General features: G+C 63.8%; 1 protein-coding gene across 1 annotated transcript; it reads right to left on the reverse strand.

Moving 5' to 3' along the window:
• Positions 1–487: 487 nt before the first annotated feature.
• LOC141965209 (kinesin-like protein KIF18B) lies at positions 488–10,188 on the reverse strand. The gene is made up of 12 exons (XM_074916459.1): positions 9,897–10,188; positions 8,915–9,315; positions 6,028–6,185; positions 5,445–5,549; positions 5,061–5,171; positions 3,400–3,597; positions 3,036–3,212; positions 2,572–2,646; positions 2,344–2,453; positions 1,926–2,037; positions 1,572–1,687; positions 488–824 (listed from the first exon to the last, which is right to left on the reverse strand). Exons 2-12 carry the CDS (start codon positions 9,228–9,230, stop codon positions 488–490), a joined length of 1,815 nt encoding a protein of 604 aa, XP_074772560.1. The 5' UTR covers positions 9,231–9,315; positions 9,897–10,188.
• Between the last annotated feature and the right edge of the window lie 8,964 nt (positions 10,189–19,152).

Here is a 19,152-nt window from a genome sequence, read left to right on the forward strand (position 1 = left end):
AACCACCTTAAACCGAGAGGAAAAGAGCCAGCACAACTAATCCTAAAGGCATCAGGCTGGGCCCAAAGCAAGTGCCCTGCGGCAACGCCCGGTCTGTGCCCGGAACACAGGGTCTGCAGCGCCCACGGCTTCGCTATGGGCATCGTGCATCGGCCCTGAGGATGAGGAGGGAGAGCTCAGCCCTGGTCAGATGCAGGCTGCCGGCTGGGAGGCTACAGCCAGGCTGGCTGGGACAAATGTTCCATGGAGGAGTAAACAAGAGGAGGACAAATGAGGATCAGAACTGCTGTTTTGGTCTCCAGGAGCAGAAATATCCCTCACGTTTATGCTGACTCGCACACACATGCTGAGCTCCCCGGAGACAAGGGCTGCTCCTGGCTCCGGCCGTGCCCCGGGCTCCCGGCGGTGCTGGCCAGCCCCAGTCGCTCTACAAAGCGAGGCTGCAGCCGCTCTGGGCAGAACCCGCTGGGTGCCACGTCAGGAGGAGTCAGGAGAAACTCATCTCCCTGCCCTGTGCCCACAGCTGGGAGCTGCCCCCCCGCCACCGGCTCCTCCAGCGCACACCGAGACAAAAGAGAGGGGGCAGCACCGACGGCCCCAGCTTCTCACCCTCACAGCCCTGCTGCATCCTCTGGGCAGGGCTGGCCCCGCCGATCTCTGCGGCTCCCTTTGCAGACGTGGCTTGCTCCCCGCTTACACCAGCCTCCTGACTGACCAGGCGCTCCAGGTCCTCAAATTCGGAGACCATGGCAGGAGTGAGGAGGGCGGCAGCCTTCAGGAGGGCGTATTGCTTTCGGGCAACGTTCAGGACGGCAGCCAGGAGCCTGGGACAGAGAGAGACAGACCCAAGAACCAGTTAGCAGGCGAGCGTGAGCCAGCGTCACCAGTAACGGAGGCCCAGCAGCACCAGCGTCACCTCTGAGACACCTCCTTGGGCGGGGCAGAGCCTGTTAGCAGAGTTTTGGGGCAAGAGAGGCAAACTGAAGTCGAGAGATACCCAAGTTGTAAATCTCTTCCTGGACAACCCGAGCTGTGAGTTGTGTGTTTACCTGTTAGTTACAGGGACAAAACGGCACCTGCAGGCTCTGCCGGGCTTCAGACACTTGTCAGCTCCGGCAGAGGCAGACAGATCCAGGCACACGTCAAGGCCAGCCTCCCTCAAGAGGCCTTTCCAAAGAGGTTCATTCTGCCAAGATGCTTGGGGCAGAGACATCAGCAGATGGTGCCACGGGAGCCCTGCCAGGGCAGGGCCCGGGGGAGCAGCGGCAAGAGGAAAGACTTCGCAGAGGTAATTTCAGGACTAACAATGCGCACTTAAGGCTCACACGGTGGCTGTGCCTGGAAACCTTCACTGCTGCATTTCCAGGAGAGACTATCCCATGGGATTAGATCTCCAGGAGCCAAATCCCTTATTTTACAGGGCCGGCTGTCATCTGCAGACAAAGACCTGGTCCCACGTCCTTCTGGACAGCCCTTAGGATGGCTACAGGATGCAACAGGAGGGTGGGCAGCCCGTCCTCCGCAGGCAAACATGAGGAAGCAACATGTGGGAACGACACGAGGACACTCACGTCTCTGCCCGGCTGCCAGACAACCCCTGCAGAAGGCACCTTGGTGTCTTCCCTTCCAGCTGGACGTCTGCCTGGTGGGCTGCTCTGGGGCTGCTGGGAGGCCTTTCCTCTGGAGCCTGGAGCAATCACCCAAAAGCGCAGCATTAGCCCATCTCTGAGATGAGTTTGTTCCCCAAATTCCCCGTTAGCTGGGAAGTTAAGGGGTTTTGCCAGCAGTCCACAGCCCCCCACACGCTGAGCCAGGAGCCCGTGGACCGGGTGAGTTCCTGCCCTCTCCCAGCGTGCCCAGGGTACCCCACGAGGGTATGTGAGCCCCCCACCAGGCCCCACTCATCACAGCACCCCTTCTCTCACCTCCTCCTCCAGCTCCATTGGCATCCCAACAGACTGTCCAGCTCCCAGCTCCTGCTGCTCTCCATCACTCCCCCTCTGAGCCACGCTGGTCTGTGGGACAGCTTCCTCCAACCTGCAGAAGGCAGAGAAGCAGCCACTGAGCCAGAGAAGATCCTCTGGGGAAGCTGTCACTTTGCCCAAGAAGTTTTGGGATGGATCAAGGAGAAGAGGATTAGGCCTTTGCAGCCCAGCTTTGTGCACTGTGCTCTGCCACGCTCATAACTGCCCCCGAGCCCAGTCGAGGTGACGTGCACACCAGTAAAGAAGCTCCTCTGCTTTCTAATGGACACCTGGGCTCTGACCAGCACTAAAACCCCACAGGCTCGGGGCACACCAGGAGGTCCCACCAAGCTCTGTCCCTGCTCCCCACCAGCCTCACCTGGGCAGCCCCTCTGGGAAGCCGGAGGGAGCCAGCGGCGCCAGAGCCTGGTTCTGTGACTCCCGGGCAGCGTCCTCATAGACCCGGAGCTTCGCCCGCAGATCTGCCACCTGCGAGGAAGGATCAGCTCTTGCTCAGATGGTTTCACGAGCCCAGGAGCTCAGAGCTCCACGTCCCCAGCAAACCACAGCTAAAGCGAGAGCCCTCCCCTCCCCGCCAGCATCTCACCTCCGCTCTCAGCCGCTCGCAGGTGACGGCGTATTTACTAACGTGGCCGTCAGAGCTGGTCACGTTGCTCTTCAGCTGCAGAGACAGGGCCAAGGCAGAGGTTAAAGCAGCACTGGGGCTGCACGTACCTCTCTCCCAGTGCTGGAGCTGCTCAGCCTCCTCCAGGCTCCCCAGGGAGCCCCAGGGTGGCTGCAGTGGACAGGAGCTGCGCTCAGGGACCTGCTGCCGCAGTCACAAGCCTTTCTGGGTGCTGGGCTGAGGAGCTTTACACGAAGACAGGGCACACACTGTCTGCAGCTTCATCCGCTGCTGTCTGCCCAGAGCGGCACCCCCAGGGCTGGAAAACTCAAGCTGGATAAGGGAGGCACCCACTAACCTCCGCCCCTCAAACCAGGCTCCTTCCCAGCCATCCCCAGCCGCTCCCAAACACAGAGCAGATCACCGCCGCAACGCCAGATCCTCACCGACACCTTGATCTCCTTGGCCCGGCCGGCGTACTTGAGGGTGTTGTAGGTGTCCTCGTAGGCCAGGACGGAGGGACTCACGGCGGCGATCATGATGGTGCGGCAGTGGCCGCCGATGGAGTCCTTCAGCAGGCGTGTGAGCTTGCTGTCCCGGTACGGGATGTGGCTTTTCCTGCTCTGTACCGAGAGATCAAGGCTCTGCTCAGCTCCAAATCTGTGCCGCAAGGGCGCGGCCACCCTCATCCCACGGCACCTCTCGGAGCCCAGCCCAGGCTGCCACCCTCACCGCGCGGGCAGAACCATCCCCGGAGGACACCGCGCTCACCCGCCCACCCCGGCGGGGCCACGCGAGGAGCAGCGTTACCTTTGCCTCAGCCAAGGCGTTGATGACGTTGATGAGGGCCAGCAGCGAGCGGTTGATGTTGGCGCCCTCCCGGAGCCGCTCTCCCTTGGTGTTGGCGACCGAAGCTCGCTCCGAGCCTGCCAGGTCGATCAGGCTCATCTTGGCCACTCGCAGGTCGCCAGCGAGGCCGCCAGTGCAGTCCTGCTGCTTCACGTAGATCTGCGAGGACAGAGGTGGGTGAGGCTGCAGCTCCACCAGGCTCGTGGGGCTGCTGGTTGGAGCCAGCATCACCGGTTTCAATGTTTGTGAAACGATGGCAGAGCGGATCACGCAGGCGTGAGATCGAGCGGCAGGAAAGGAGGGGCCCAGCATGCTGAGAAGACAAGCAAAAACTCGGCGATGACTTGAGCAGCAAAGCCACGGAAGGGATCTCGCAAGACGGGACAGAGCTGCGGAAAATAATCAGCGTCTCCTGCACTTGGTGAGCGAGTGGGGTACAGCTGGTCGCGTCCCTGAAGGGCAACACCCCAACCCAAAGCCCTGGCATCATCCAGGATGTGCTCATGCACGGTGGCAGCCCCAGCCCTGACTCCGACTGTGGGTTTTTCCAGAAATCTCATATGCCAGTGGGGGCTGCAAGCCCCCAGACACAGCCTCGCAGTGCCCCAGGGAGGCATCCAAGCAGGGCTGGCGGTGCCCAGCCCAGTTCCCAGCTGGTGCAGGCGAGGAGGGACACAGCCACTGAGAGTCACCCACAGCACTGCTCCGTAACTTCCCCTTCAGCATCTCTCAAGATCTCCCAGGAGGAGCAAACACTTCCCCCACCGCCCTGGAAACCCCTCAGCCCCCCAGGAGCGGCTCCTGCATGGCCTGGAGGTGCCACAGAGATAGATGCTGGAGGCTGGTAACCGATCCTGCATCCTCACCAGACTGTGGTTTGCCTGCCGGGCAGGGCAGAGTTCCAGCACAGCTCATGGATTCACGGCAGGCGGGAATCCAGCACCCAGTGACAAGCCCGGCTGGGAAAGCATCCAGACACCTGGACTTCCCCCTGCAAGCAGCAACGGGCAAGGCACCAGGTTCAGAATGAAATTGCAGTCAGAGCCCTCTGTCTCCCCACGCAGCCGTGACGGCCCTGCTAATTCGGGGAAGGGCCTGGCTGGAATTGAAATCAACTGGCAGGTTTGTGTAGGAGAGCACCGAGAAACCGGGGAGCAAATTCACAGAGCCCCGGGGGAGCGGAATTCCCGGCTCAGAGCCGGGGGAGACACGACGGAGCACACTGCCTGCCTGCGGCACCTGGGGGGAGGCACAAGCAGGAGCCAGCGATACGCGGCCCCTTTGCTCTGAGGAAGGTTTTAGGTGCAGCTCCCACACGCTGAGTTGACAAGAGACAAAAGCACAAAGGGAAATTTCAGCCCTTGGGACCCCTAACACCAAGCTGGGAGTCTGGGGCTGTCTGGGAGACGTGGCCACCAGCGTGACCAGTGTGTGCTGTCCTGCTGCAGTGCTGGCTACTGGCCTGCCCAGACCCACACCTCTCTTCTCAGGGCCAGGACCCACCGATTTTTCCTGTGGCACAGCAGGAGCAGGGGCAGGAACCCCGGGTCCTGGCACAGGCTGGCTCCCTCGCCCCCTTCTCAGCACAAATCCCGAGCGACACTGCAACCCGCAGCCCTCACCTGGAAGATGGCGTGCGAGCGGGAGGAGGTGCTGTTGGCGTCGGTGGGATGCTGCGTCCGGTTCCTGTTGCCGTTGGCCAACATCTCCAGCAGCTGCTCTGCCGACGCGGGCTGGGAGAGAACGGGCAGAGGGCGGGCGTCAGCGCAGCCCGTACGCAAGCACCGAGACAACCCAGCACCCAGCAGCCACGGCGGCGTAGGCTGAGGCATCCTGCAGCTCCGCGGGGCTCGTCTCAGCTCAGGGTGGCGTTTGCTGTCCGCCAGGAGCCGCGCAGATGGCACCCCCGCGCCCTCACACCCCCCACGGCCCCGGGACACGCATCCGCTGTCAGAACTGGTGCAGGCGCAGCGGTGCCCAGACCTTGTGCCCATTTCTCTACCCACCTGGTGGAAGGAGAGACCCTGAACCACGACTCCTTTCTCAGGATCCTCCCGGATGGCCAGAGGGCCCTTGGGCTCCAGCAGGTCATGAATCTGTTCGTTGTACACCTGGAGCAGGGAACGCCACGGAAGGCTGAGGTTTGGTTACCCAACGGGGAGCAGGGAGAGGAACTTTGTGCCCCAGTGTCACGCACAACCTGGTGTCCCCCTGATGCCACCTCTGGGGCCTCGTTACACCAAGAGCAGCTGAGGGGGCTCTCAATGCAGAGGAGAGCTTGGGAGGGCTTCACTGGCAAGTCACCGCGCCACCACTCCTCCAAAGCCAGGAAGCCCTCGTCGCTCGGGGACCACGGCAAGGAGCAGAAAATGCCCCAGGGTCCAGGTGGGAGAAACCAGCAGCACCAGTTCTCCAAACTGGGTGGGTGAGCCTGCTTCCAGCCAGGCTCTAAGGCTGCCCTGGGGACACCGGGCACAGCTGTCAGTGCAGCGGGTACCCTGAGTGTGGCACTGCAGGGTCTGGATCAACCCCAGGTCCTAGTCACGGTGACCCGGAGGCAGGAGGGGACCCGGCTCGGACGCGGCGTACCTCCTGGTAGGAGACGAGCACCTCACAGCTCTTCTCCTCTTGCCTGGCCTCGATCCTCTTGTACAGCTCCACCATGGTGAGGTACATGATGCCAGGGCTTTCCTCCGAGCCCAGCATGGTGTAGGTTTTCCCTGCTCCTGTCGCACCGTAGGCAAACACTGGGAAGAGAAAGGGTGGAGGGTTGCAACGATCGTTAATTAACAGGAGCTGCGGTAAGTGCACTCCTTGCCGGAGAGGAGAGCTTCCCGCAGCAACCCCTGCGGCGGGGGCTGCTCACAGCCTTTGCAGAGAGAAGCCAAAGCCAATTCCCCTCCGCGTTTGCCACTCGACCCCTCAGTGCAGTTTTTTTTCTCACTGCAGCCTCTCTCATTTAGCAGAGACAGAACGAGTCCCCAAACCATCACGTGCTTGGATGCTCCAGTCACCCCTGAACCTTCTTTTTAACAAGCCGAGCAGCCCCATTCCCCCACCTCTCCCCAGAAGGCGTTTCTTCTTCCAGACCTGGTAATTCATCTCACCCCCCCACCCCCCCTTTCAACACTCTTTGAAGCGTCACCATCAGAGCAGGACACACTAACCCAGAGAGCCTCAGCCCGTCCCCCCAATAGCAGCACTCGGGGCTTGGCAACTCTCGTTTGAGGATCCTGGAGTTATTTTATGCAGATAGAGACACGAGACGTGCCTGCCAGGTGGGCACAGTGACAGAGGCAGCCTTCAGCAGCTCGCAGAGCATGCCGGAGAGCCAGGAATAGCATCCTCCGGTCCCAGTGCCCGGCCCGGCACATGATTAGACAGGAGAGCAGCCTCTCCCGCACGGTGCTGCCTCACACAAGTGATGTGCTCGTTAAGCCGCTCGTCTGCTGACAGCCTGCCAACAGCACGGGGGGCTGCGGCGGCAGGCGAGGAGCTTTCAGACCCAGCAAGGAGCTTTCAGACCTGGCTTTACAGAGCTGCCAGCCTGCGGCATGCTCACAAGGGGCACGGCAAACCCCAAAGCACCCCAAGATGTGTCTGCTTCACCCCAGATCCCGCTCCCAAACCCAGCATCCTCCCAAAGCTCTGCCCCTCACCGCGATTCGGGCTGCGAAGGGATGGCAAAAGCAAGGGGCTCTTTGCGCCACAGATCCACCTGATTTCTCGCCATCCTTCCCACCCTAGCAGAGCGGAGAGCATGTCATCCTTGTCCCTCAGAATGCCTGGAAAGCACCTGCCCAGCCTCATTTCTGCCCCAACGCCCACCTCCATCCCCTCCAGCACCGCTGTGGCCCCCAGCATCACAGAACCACAGCACACCCAGGCTGTGAGGAACCTGGAGAGATCGTCTGGTCTGAGCTTTTGTGGGAAGGGGAGCCCAGATGAGATCATCGTGCACCCTGTCCAATGGCATCTTGAACACCCCCAGCCCTTGGGACTCCACTATGCCCCTGGGGAGGCTGTGCCAGTGAATGTCCTCACTGTAAAAAATGTCTTCTACTGAGATGAAACCTCTCCTGGTTCAACATGTCCCTGCTGCCCCTTGTCTTCAACTTGTGACCAGAGAGCCCCCATCCTCTCCAAAGCTGCCCTTTAAGTCCTCAAAAACGGATGAGGTTCGCCCCGGACTCTTCTCCTCTCCAGGGAGAAGAGACCCATCTCCTTCAGTCTCCCCTCTCTGTCCAGCCCTTGGCTCATCTCTGGGGCCCTCCTTTGGAAATCCTCAACTCTACCTGCATCCAGTCTACCTACATCTCTGTCCGAGCTAGAAATGTCCCTGCAGATGCAGCCCCAGACCCAACTTGGGAGACTTTGCACTCCTCTGTCTTCATCCTCCCACTGTTCCTGCTTTTCCAGCCCAGCCAGGTCCCTCCTCACCATTTCCTCCCCACAAATCCTTTTCCCCCTGGAGCCCTGCGTCCAGTTCTGGGGTCCCCAGCACAGGACAGACATGGACCTGTGGGAGCGGGGCCAGAGGCCACGGGAACGGTCTGAGGGCTGGGACAGCGCTGCTGCGGGGAGAGGCTGAGAGCTGGGGGTGCTCAGCCTGGAGAGGAGGAGGCTCGGGGAGACCTTACTGAGGCCTCTCAATGTATAGAAAGAGGCTTGTAGGAAAGTCGGAGAAAGACTTTTTACCAGGGCCTGCAGTGACAGGACAAGGGGCGACGGCTTTTAAGTGACAGAGGGCAGGTTTAGACTGGACGTAAGGCAAAAATTCTTCCCTGTGAGGGGGGTGAGGCCCTGGCACAGGCTGCACAGAGCAGCTGTGGCTGCCCCCCCCCGGCAGGGTTCAAGGCCAGGTTGGACGGGGCTTTGGGCAACCAGATTTAGTGACACATGTCCCTGCCCATCACAGGAGGGTTGGACTGGATTATCTTTCAAGGTTCCTTCCAACCCAAACCATCCTGTGACTCCGGAAGTTGCTCTTATTCAGGTTTTGCTTCTCCTCATTGCTCCCCAGGGGGAGATTCGACATTTCCATGTCAGGATCGTCCCTGTCCCGATCACACTCACAGTCACACCAGCTTGGTGCCAGCACCAAGTTTCAGGCTGCATGTTTGCGTGTTGCTGTTGTGTACCCTCATATCCCCAGCTGCTTAGGGCTTCCACAATAAATGAACAGCTCCACTGAGTCCACCCTGCCTGGGAGCAGATGGGACAGGAGCTCCTGCAAGGATTTTAGAAGTTTTTCTTTGCAGAAGGGGCTGTTGGTCGTTGGAATGGGCTGCCCAGGGCAGGGGGGGAGTCCCCATCCCTAGAGGGGTTGAAGAGTCGGGCTGAGCCAGCACTGAGGGATCTGGTGGAGTCGGGAACGGTCAGTGTGAAGTTTGTGGTTGGACAGGAGGAGCTTCAAGATCTTTATTATCCTGGATTATTCGGGTTTCTGATCAAAGGAGGACCCTCCGGGTCTTACCGGAGCAGTTGTAGCCATTGAGGACGCTGTCCAACAACGCGTGGGTGGTGTGCTGGAACACCTCCTCCTGCGTGGCCCCCTCCCCAAAAACTCGGTCAAAGACAAACTTCAGGTCCTTGCTGTGGTGCTTCGGCCCGTGAGTGGGCAGCACACTGCTGGGGGGGCCACTGTGCTCTTCAGGGTTGAAGACGAGGATGTGCTGGTCAACGACATGCAGGACGGGGCGTGCGGCCCGCTCTCGCTCACAGGAAGCGCGGGGCCGCACACACACCACAACAGCCACAGAGCCCTCCTGGGGCGGGGGCCCCAGCATCATGGTGACAGGGGGGTGCTGCGATGGGGGCGCGGCACTGCCTGGAGAACAACGGCACCGGGCTCCAACGTCCCAAGGGCCTCACGCACTGTGGGGGGGGGTGGGGGGGAATGGGTCAGCTGAGGCTGAGGGGGTGGAGGGGAGCCCACAGCTGGGCAAGGCCTCGCACCCCCTCCCTGTCCTGACCCCCGCTGGTGCCCCCAGAGCTGCCGTTAACACCCGCCCACGGCCCGACCCCTTCAGCCCCGTCCCCCCCGGCCTACACCCCCCTCTGGTCCCTGCAGCCCCTCTCACGGCCCCACACCCCCTTCAGGCCCCCACAACCCCCTCCCACAGCCCTGCCCGCCCCCTCCAGGGACGCCGTCCCACCCCCTCCCCTTCGGGCCTCTGTAGCCCGCCCCCCCCTCCACGCTGCCACCTTCGAGCCCCCCCAGCCTCCCTCGGGCCCCTCGTTCTGCCCACCCAAGGCCCTTCCTAAGGCCCCCGGCCCCCCACACCGCCTCCCCCGGCCCCGCAGGCACTCCCAGCCCTCCCCACCCCTCCGAGCCCCGGCCCGCCCACCCCAGGGCCCCAGACCCGCCCCCAGGGCCCCAGACCCGCCCCCAGGGCCCCAGACCTGCCCCCCGCGCTCCCGCTCCTCCCCCCCGCGCACCCAACGCCTCAACGGACCCTCCCGCCGCTCCGCTGCCAACGGCCGCGCAGGCCCCGCCCTCGCTCCTCATTGGCCGCTCTTCACGCCCTCGCTCCTCATTGGCCGCTCTTCCCGCCCTCGCTCCTCATTGGCCGCTCTTCCCGCCTCGCCCTCCCATTGGCTGTCCGCCCGGCGCGCTGCACCATGGGAGCGGTAGTCCCGCGGCCCCGACCTGGCCGCCATCTTTCCCCCCTCCCCGTCGCCGTCCCGGCCGTGGCGGCCCCCTGCGGCCGGGAGAACCGGCGGCCCGAGCGCTGTCCAGCGGAGAGAGCCCAGCCAAGGGCCCGGCAGGGCTGAGGGGCGCGGAGTCGCCGCCTGCTGCCAGCCACAGCGAGCCGCAGTGGCAGCCTTCTCCTCCCAGCTCCGAGCTGACAGCCCCGGCCCTGAGCAGCTCCCGCTGCCCGGCCGCTGCTGCTCCCGGGGAATTGGTGCTGAGAAACGAGCCCCGGTACCGCCGGGGGACACCCACCCACCCGTGCACCCTGTCCCCAGGGCCACCCAGGGGGCCCCAGCGGCTCCTGTCCTCTGACCCCACCGCAGGGGCTCATCGAATTGGGCGGCGTCCTGCTGATACAAGGAAATGATCCCGTGCTTTGAAACTGATTTACTTATAACAGCTTAGAGCAACTTAAAATAATTTCTGAATATTGCTTAAGAATCCTGCTTGCCCTGACTGTTCTGTTGAAGCTTACCAAGGGCTACTGTGTGCATCTAAACAAAGCATTTTCTGTGGAAACTTACCAAGAACTACTATGTTTGGCAAAAATAGGAGCCATGTCCTTGGAAAGCAGATGGGTTCTGACAAGTTGAGTCTTTGTAGTGGGTAGACAGCCACGTATCGGCAGTAGAAACTGATCTACTGGTGCTTTTAGGTAAGATAGAGTTGGTAAACCAGCTGAAAACCACTCTTGTTGTTCAAGATATTGTCTGAGAGAATCTGCATATGCTCCAAGGAAAAGTACAAGGTGAGGAGGACTGTGAGCCTTCCTCCAACAGACCCCAGAGACACCCACCAGGAGGCAATGGGCAGAGAACATCAACTGCTGACACCAGCATCTAGAGCCAACCCAGCCTCACTCATGCACATGGATATTTGTATTGTGTAATCCAATGAATATGGATATCCACACTTGGTAAGTTTTTGGTAAAATGTGCTGTGGGGGTGAAAGCTTTGCAGAGAAATCCCCTTGCACCCCGGCCGGAGTAAACATACAAACATACCTGCTGTGTAACTCTACTCCAGTTGTAGAGTCTGTTTCTATGAATCGCTGCCTGCACCGAAGCAGCGTTGACAGGTGACCGTGTCAGAGGGTCCTCATGGCTCTGCAGGGCTGGACCACGTCCCCCCCCCCTGCAGTCTGGACGCATGTACCTGAGGGGACACCCCTCATGGGGCCACCTGGGCTCTGGGTCAGGGACATGGTGGCGGTGGCACCCCCACTGTCTGCACTGGAGGTGGCAGAGAAGACGCCAGCGCTTGGGGACAGGGGAGCCTCTCCCGGCACCCCCGGCCGGGCCAGTTCAGGAAGTCAAGCGGGGTCGACTGGGGGGGTGGCAGGTGGACCCTGTCCCTGGGCTGGGGGATGTTGGCTCTGCCCCACGCGGGGACACAGACAGCAGACGGGGAGAGGTCACAGCTCTGCTTTACCATGGGGTAGCCCTGGGGTCAGGCAGCAAGGCATCTCCCCCCTGCCCCAGCGCAGCCCCCCAGCACGGGGCTGGACAGGGGGGCACCCGTATAGACATCTGCGCGTCCTGTACATATATACACGCCAGCAGGGACCCCCGGCCCCGGCACTGCCCCGAGCGTGGGGAGGCAGCGAGGAGTGGGGCACCACGGGGCCAAGCGGGGAGCACAGCCAGGGGATGGGGGCGCAGTGGGGCAGCGCAGGGGGGTCCCCCAGCCTCTTGCTGGTCCCCAGCCCCCTGCGGGCCCCCAGCCTTGAATTAGCAGCTGTGGGGTGAGCTAATGGGAAAGGGGGGGTTTGGGGCACCGCACATGGCCTAGATCGCTGTGGGGGGATGCCGTGGGGCTGGACAGTAGCAAAGGGGAGGCTCTAGGGCTGGGCGGCAGTGGGGGGACGCTGTGGGGCTGGGCGGTCTTTGGGGGATACCGTGGGGCTGGAGGTCTATGGGGCGATGCCGTGGGGCCGGGGGGCCGTGGGGCGACGCTGTGGGTGCGGGTTCAGTCCGAGTAGATGATGAAGCCGGAGAAGGTGCTGTACTTGTTGTTGTTGCCGCCGTGGGCTTTGCCCCCGTCCAGCTTGATGAAGACCTCGTCCCCCGCGTCCAGGTGCAGGATGACGCTGTTGCTGGCGTAGTCGTAGTTCTGGTCGGCGTCCTGCGCGATGGCGCTGGCCCGCACCTGCGCAGGGGACACCCGCGTTACCCGGCTCAGGGCACGGCTCTGCCCCGGGTCCCACGGGACACCCGGGGTCCCGGCTCAGCCGCAGCCAGGGAGAGCGCCCGCCAGCTCCGGGGCAGCGTGGGGTGCCCTGACCCCCCCCACGGGTGACGCACCACGGATGGAGGGGGCTGCCCCCAGCACCGCCCGGAGCCTCTCCCTGACCGGGCAGGCTCCGAGCTGGGGCCCTGGCGCTGGGTTTGGGGCCACAGGCCCAGGCTCGGGTGTGGCACCACGACTCGGAGGCGAGGCCCCAGCTCTGGGTCTGCACGGGGGGGACCCCGGCACGGACACGGAACCACGGCTCCGGACTGGGGTGCAGCACCACAGCTCAGGCACGGGATCCCGTCTCCCGATGGGGATGTGGGACCCAGCTCAGACATGGAGCCGCGGTTTCAGATTCAGCCACGGGCCCACAGCTCAGACACGGGACCCCGTCTCGGGTTTGGATGTGAGTCCACAGCTCTGACACGGGACCCCGACCCTGGGTTCGGATGCAGCACCACGGCTGAGACACGGGACCCCATCTCCGGGTTTGGATGTGGGACCCCGGCTCGGACACGGGACCCTGACCTAGTGCAGCTGCGGGACCGTGGCTCTGAGCTGGGACCCCGACTCTGGATTCGGACACAGGACCGTGGCTCAGATGTGGGACCCCGGCTCGGACACAGGACTGCGTCTCCAAGCCCAGCCCGGCCCCAACCAACCTGATTCTCCTGCACATCTTCCCATGAGCTCCCTGTGGGCCATGAGCGTGTAGCGAGGCTGAGCTCAAATCCCCCCAAAACAAGCCTCGCTCTTCACCCTGATCCCAGCCTGCTGGGGGGCGGGATGCTCCCCCCGAGAAATGTTTCCTCCGTGCCAGAGGACAAGGCCGGGAGGTGCCGGCAGAGCCGGAGGTGCCGTAACTGCCTGGCAAAGAAGCTCCGTGGCTGGAGCCTGCTGCCACTGCAGAATTATTTGGGTAATCAAATCTCCGCCGGCGCCTTGCCGGGAGATCGCGCAGCGCTGGGTGACAGCGACAAGCCGGCAGGTAAAATCCCAAATGAAATAAATGCAAAAGCGACTCGCTGGGGAGAAGATGCTCCTAATTACAACCGACAACAATGGGCTCTTAATTGGCTCACGCTGGGTGGGGAGGGTCCTCTCCTCATCTCCCCGAGCCGACAGGCAGCCTGCGATGGCGTGCTCAGACACTGTTAACTCTGGAACCTACCGATGTCCCAGCAGGTGGTCCCGTGCTCTCACCCACGCAGCCGTATCCCTCGTGCCATCACCAACACTATCACCCTGTTAATATTCACCCTGTGTATAACCCGCCACCACGAGGGTCCCCATCCCTGGGGGAGGACACCCGGTGAATCTCAGGGGGTCACAGTGTCCCAGTCTCCAGGGGGTGTTGCCTCACAGAGGGTCATGCTGAGGAAGAGGAGGGAGGAAGAAGCAGGGGGGAGGGAGAACGAGGGGAAGCTTTTTGGTGCCGGGCTCTGCTGCCATCGTGTCCCTCCCCCTGCAGCCAGAGCCGCCCAGTGCCATCCATCTTCCCTCGTTAAGGAGCTGCCTCGTCACCACGTGCCCGCCAGCCCTTCGCGCTAACCAGGGAAGACAAATGGCAGCGCCAGGCTGGCCTGAGCCGCTCCCGGCACCACGGTGGCAGAGGAAGTGGGGGCTGCCACCAAGTCCCCCCCTCGGATGGTCTCATCCCCCTCATGCTGCTCTGTGCCTCAGTTTCTCCGTGCCACAGCCCGGCGCAGCCCCGGGGGGTGGGAACCATGGGGGGGACATGGCCCCCAGCCCCCGCAGCTGGCTCTGCTGCAGCTGCTGTCACTGACCCCGGTGACACTGCTGGGGGGTGTCACCAGCCCTGGGGTCACTGGGATGGTCCCCGACGTGGCCGGCTGCGCCCCAGGGCCCTGGGCTGGCAGGGGGACGGGGGGCAGCGGGGCTGAGCTGCTCGCGGTGACGCTCGGTGCCTCGGGGACACCATGTGCCCCACGTGCCACGGCCACCGTGGCCCAGGACCCCAATGTGTGGCTGTGGGCGCTCCCCAGCACCCCCAAGTGTAGTGGCGGGCGCCCCCCAGCACCCCCAGACATATGCCGGGTGCCCTCCCAGCACCCCCAGGCGCAGCAGTGGGTGCCCCCCTTCGGACCCCTCTGGGCATGGCGGTGGGTGCCCCCCAGCACCCTTGGGGGCAGTAGCAGGTGGCCCCCTGGGCCCCCAGGCACAACACTGGGTGCCCCCAGAATCCCCCCAAAGCAAGGGGGTCCCCCCTGGGGACTGTCCCCAGGCCCCCAACCACAGGGACCCCCCCGGGGCTGTGCCCCTCCCCAGGCCTTTGGCTACACGAGGCAGCCGGGGCCACAGTCACCCCCACCACGGGGACCCCAGAACCGCCCCGTTCCGACCCCGTCCGTCCGTCCGTCCAACCGTCCAGCACCCGCCCCCACCCCGCTGCCCCACTCGCCTGTCTATGGGCTACTACAAATAAGAATAATTAATGCTAATTAACCACCAGGAGCAGCTACCTCCCAGCGCCGGGGCTCCCCTGGCTCTCATTAACTCCAGCCCCGATGCAGGGTGAGGGGCTGTGCCCAGAACCAGCAGCGCCCAGAGGAAAGTGGGGGGGTCAGACGGACACCCCCGAGTTATAATTCCCTAGGAGGAGGCTGGCATCGACCCCTGTCTACCAGGAAACACCCCGGCAACCCCCGACCCCCCAGCTTTGCCAGGGATGGAGCATTTTTGGTAACAAATCCCTAATTAACCCAATTTTCTCATTTTTGGGGGTATTTTTGGGGTACCTTTTTGAAACTCTCCCGCTGGAGCCAGCCCGCTGAAACGCTCCCCTGCCTCCCGAGCCGCTTCTTTATAAATATTGGAGCGGCGATACCTCGTTAGTAATTAACAACCAGTTAATTAAGCTGCATCGCGCGCCCGACCAAGTGCAGTTCCTCTTGTCGAGGGGCTCCGTAGCTTCTGGAAATTCATCCAGGAGCGTCCGGGTGCATCAATCCCCCACCAGGCTGGGGGGGTCAGAGCTCAGTGGAGGGCAGGAGAAGGCAGGAAGGTTTGGGGGGGTCCCCAAAAATACTTTTGTGGAGGAATAAGGGGTTGAGGTGTTTTTTTGGGGATGCTCAGTCCAGAGTTACACAGATGCTGCTTGGGAGAAAGAGCCAGGGGTGCCAAGCGTCGCCAGGACCCTCCAAAATTTGGGACTGGAGTGGGGGGGACACACAAAAAAAAAAAAAAAAAAAAAAAATTAAACTGTTTGGATGGAGAAAAAAAGCTGAGCGGCTTCTGCCTCTGCTGCCCTCCCGGCTCAGGGGTTTTAAGAGCCGAGGGGTGAAGTGCTGTGGCCGTGACAGGACTCCCAATTCCCGCCCCCCCCAGCTGTTTTTGGGGGTTGATAACGGAAGTTTGGGTTCATTTGGTGTCGTACATCCTCAGGATAAGGATGCACCACAGGGCTGGATGCCGGGAGAAGACGGGAAGTGGGAGCGGGGTGGGATGAATCCCGGTGAGGATGCCGGTTGTGGTGACACCCAAGGGAACTGAGCTCAGGTGACGTTTTGGGGGTCACGACTACGTCTTGGGCCTCAGGTCATGGCTGGGGGGGACACAGTGTGAGAAAGGGGCAGCGCTATGGACATCACCCGAAAACAGCGGGGATGGAGGGTCTCGGGATTGGGAGGATTTTCAGATGGACGGGGTCTGGGGGGGATGCCGGAGTGGGGCGGGGGACAGGGACGGAGCCAGCCTCGGGGTGTCCCCCCATGGTGTCCCCTCGCAGCCCGGACGGGATGAGGACATGTCTCCTCACCCAGCGGCAGCAGGACTGGCTCTGGGCCGGGGGGGCTGCACCCCACAATTGGGGCAGAAGCTGCCCCCTCCAGGGACTGTCCCCTGTGGAGGAGCCTTGTCCCCGCCGGGGAGGGCAGGACACCCTGGGGACACTGTGGGGACACCCCAAGGCACCCCAGAGGCATGACAGGGCACGTCTGTGGGGCCAAGGAAAGGACCAAGGGGACCCTTGGGGACATGGCAGGGCAGCCTGGCTGTGGTGGCAGCGTGTGCCCCCAGTGCTGGGAGAGGGACGGGGTACCCGGGGGAGCATCTCTGGGCATGGGATCAAGATGGGGCACCCCGGGGGTGCACCCGGAGCCCAAAACTGCTACTGGAGGAAGGATGGGGCACCCCTGGGGTGCACTTTGGGGCTGGGAGTTGGATGGGGCACCCCAGGAACAGAGGCCAGTGGACGGGAACATCTCACCACCCTGGGCCGGCACGTTGCCATGGCATGGCCAGAGGACGGGAACATCTCGCCCCCCTGGGCCGGCACGTCGCCACGGCACGGCCAGCAGACCGGAACATCTCGCCCCCCTGGGCCGGCACGTCGCTACGGCACAGCCAGCGGCACGGAACATCTCACCACCCGGGACCGGCACGTCGCCACGGCACGGCCAGCGGCCCGGAATATCTCACCCCCCAGGGCCGAAACGTCGCCACGGCACGGCCAGCGTCCCGGAACATCTCACCACCCGGGACCGGCACGTCGCCACGGCACGGCCAGCGGACCGGAACATCTCACCACCACCCGGGACCGGCACGTCGCCACGGCACGGCCAGCGGACAGGAACATCTCAGCACCCAGGACCGGCAAGTCGCCACCGCACGGCCAGCAGACCGGAACATCTCAGCACTCGGGGCCGGCACGTCGCCACGGCACGGCCAGCGGACAGGAACATCTCAGCCCCCTGGGGCGACACGTCGCCACGGCATGGCCAGCGGACCGAAACATCTCACCACCATGGGCAACCACGTCGCCACGGCACGGCCAGCGGACAGGACCATCCCACCTCCCGGGGCCAGTACGTTGCCACGGCACGGCCAGCGGCCCGGAATATCTCAGCAGCCGGGGCCGGCACGTCGCCACGGCACGGCCAGCAGACTGGAACATCTCACCATCCGGGGCCGGCACGTCGCCACGGCACGGCCAGCGGCCCGGAACATCTCACAACCCGGGACCGGCACGTCGCCACGGCACGGCCAGCGGCCCGGAACATCTCACCACCCGGGACTGGCATGTCACCACGGCACGGCCAGCGGCCCGGAATATCTCACCACCTGGGACCGGCACGTCGCCACGGCACGGCCAGCGGCCCGGAACATCTCACCACCCGGGACCGGCACGTCGCCACAGCACGGCCAGAGGAACGGAACATCTCACCACCCGTGACCGGCACGTCGCCACGGCACGGCCAGCGGCCCGGAACATCTCACCACCCGGGACCGGCACGTCGCCACGGCACAGCCAGCGGCCCGGAATATCTCATGCGCCGGGACCGGCACGTCGCCACGGCACGGCCAGCGGCCCGGAACATCTCACCACCCGGGACTGGCACGTCGCCACGGCACGGCCAGTGGCCCGGAATATCTCACCAGCCGGGGCCGGCACGTCGCCACGGCACGGCCAGCGGCCTGGAACATCTCACACCCCGGGGCCGGCACGTCGCCAAGGCACGGCCAGCGGCCTGGAATATCTCACACCCCGGGGCCGGCACGTCGCCAAGGCACGGCCACCGGACCGGAACATCTCAACTCCCAGGGCCAGCACGTCGACACGGTACGGCCAGCGGCCCGGAACATCTCACCACCCGGGACCAGCACGTCGCCACGGCACGGCCAGCGGCCCGGAACATCTCACCACCCGGGACCGGCACGTTGCCACTGCACGGCCAGCGGACCGGAACATCTCACCACCCGGGGCCGGTACGTCGCCACGGCACGTCCAGCGGACCGGAACATCTCACCACCCGGGACCGGCACGTCGCCACGGCACGGCCAGCGGCCCGGAACATCTCACCACCAGGGACTGGCAAGTCGCCACGGCACGGCCAGCGGACCGGAACATCTCACCACCCGGGGCCGGCAAGTCGCCACGGCACGGCCAGCGGCCCGGAACATCTCACACCCCAGGTCCGGCTCGTCGCCACGGCACGGCCACCGGAATTGAACATCTCACCACCCGGGGCCGGAACGTCGCCACGGCACGGCTAGCGGCCCGGAATATCTCACCACCCGGGACTAGCACGTCGCCACGGCACGGCCAGCGGCCCGGAATATCTCACCACCTGGGACCGGCACGTCGCCACGGCACGGCCAGCGGCCCGGAACATCTCACCACCCGGGGCCGGCACGTCGCCACGGCACGGCCAACGGAATTGAACATCTCACCACCCGGGGCCGGCACGTCGCCACGGTACGGCCAGCGGCCCGGAATATCTCACGATCCGGGACCGGCACGTTGCCACGGCACGGCCAGCGGACCGGAACATCTCACCAGCCGGGAACGGCACGTCGCCAAGGCACGGCCAGCAGACAGGAACATCTCACCACCCTGGGCCGGCACGTCGCCACGGCACGGCCAGCGGACCGGAACATCCCACCTCCCGGGGCCAGCACTTCGCCAAGGCACGGCCAGAGGCCCGGAATATCTCACCACCCTGGGCCGGCACGTCGCCACGGCACGGCCAGCGGACCGGAACATCTCACCACCCGGGGCCGGCACGTCGCTACGGCACGTCCAGCGGACCGGAATATCTCACCAGCCGGGACAGGCACGTCGCCACGGCACGGCCAGCGGCCCGGAACATCTCACCTCCCGGGGTCGGCACGTCGCCACCGCACGGCCAGCGGACCGGAACATCTCACCACCCGGGACTGGCATGTCGCCACGGCACGGCCAGCGGCCCGGAACATCTCACCACCCGGGACTGGCACGTTGCCACGGCACGTCCAGCGGACCGGAACATCTCACCAGCCAAGAC

This window comes from Athene noctua, chromosome 12 (genome assembly GCF_965140245.1).
Source record: "Athene noctua chromosome 12, bAthNoc1.hap1.1, whole genome shotgun sequence".
Taxonomy (NCBI): Eukaryota; Metazoa; Chordata; class Aves; order Strigiformes; family Strigidae; genus Athene; species Athene noctua.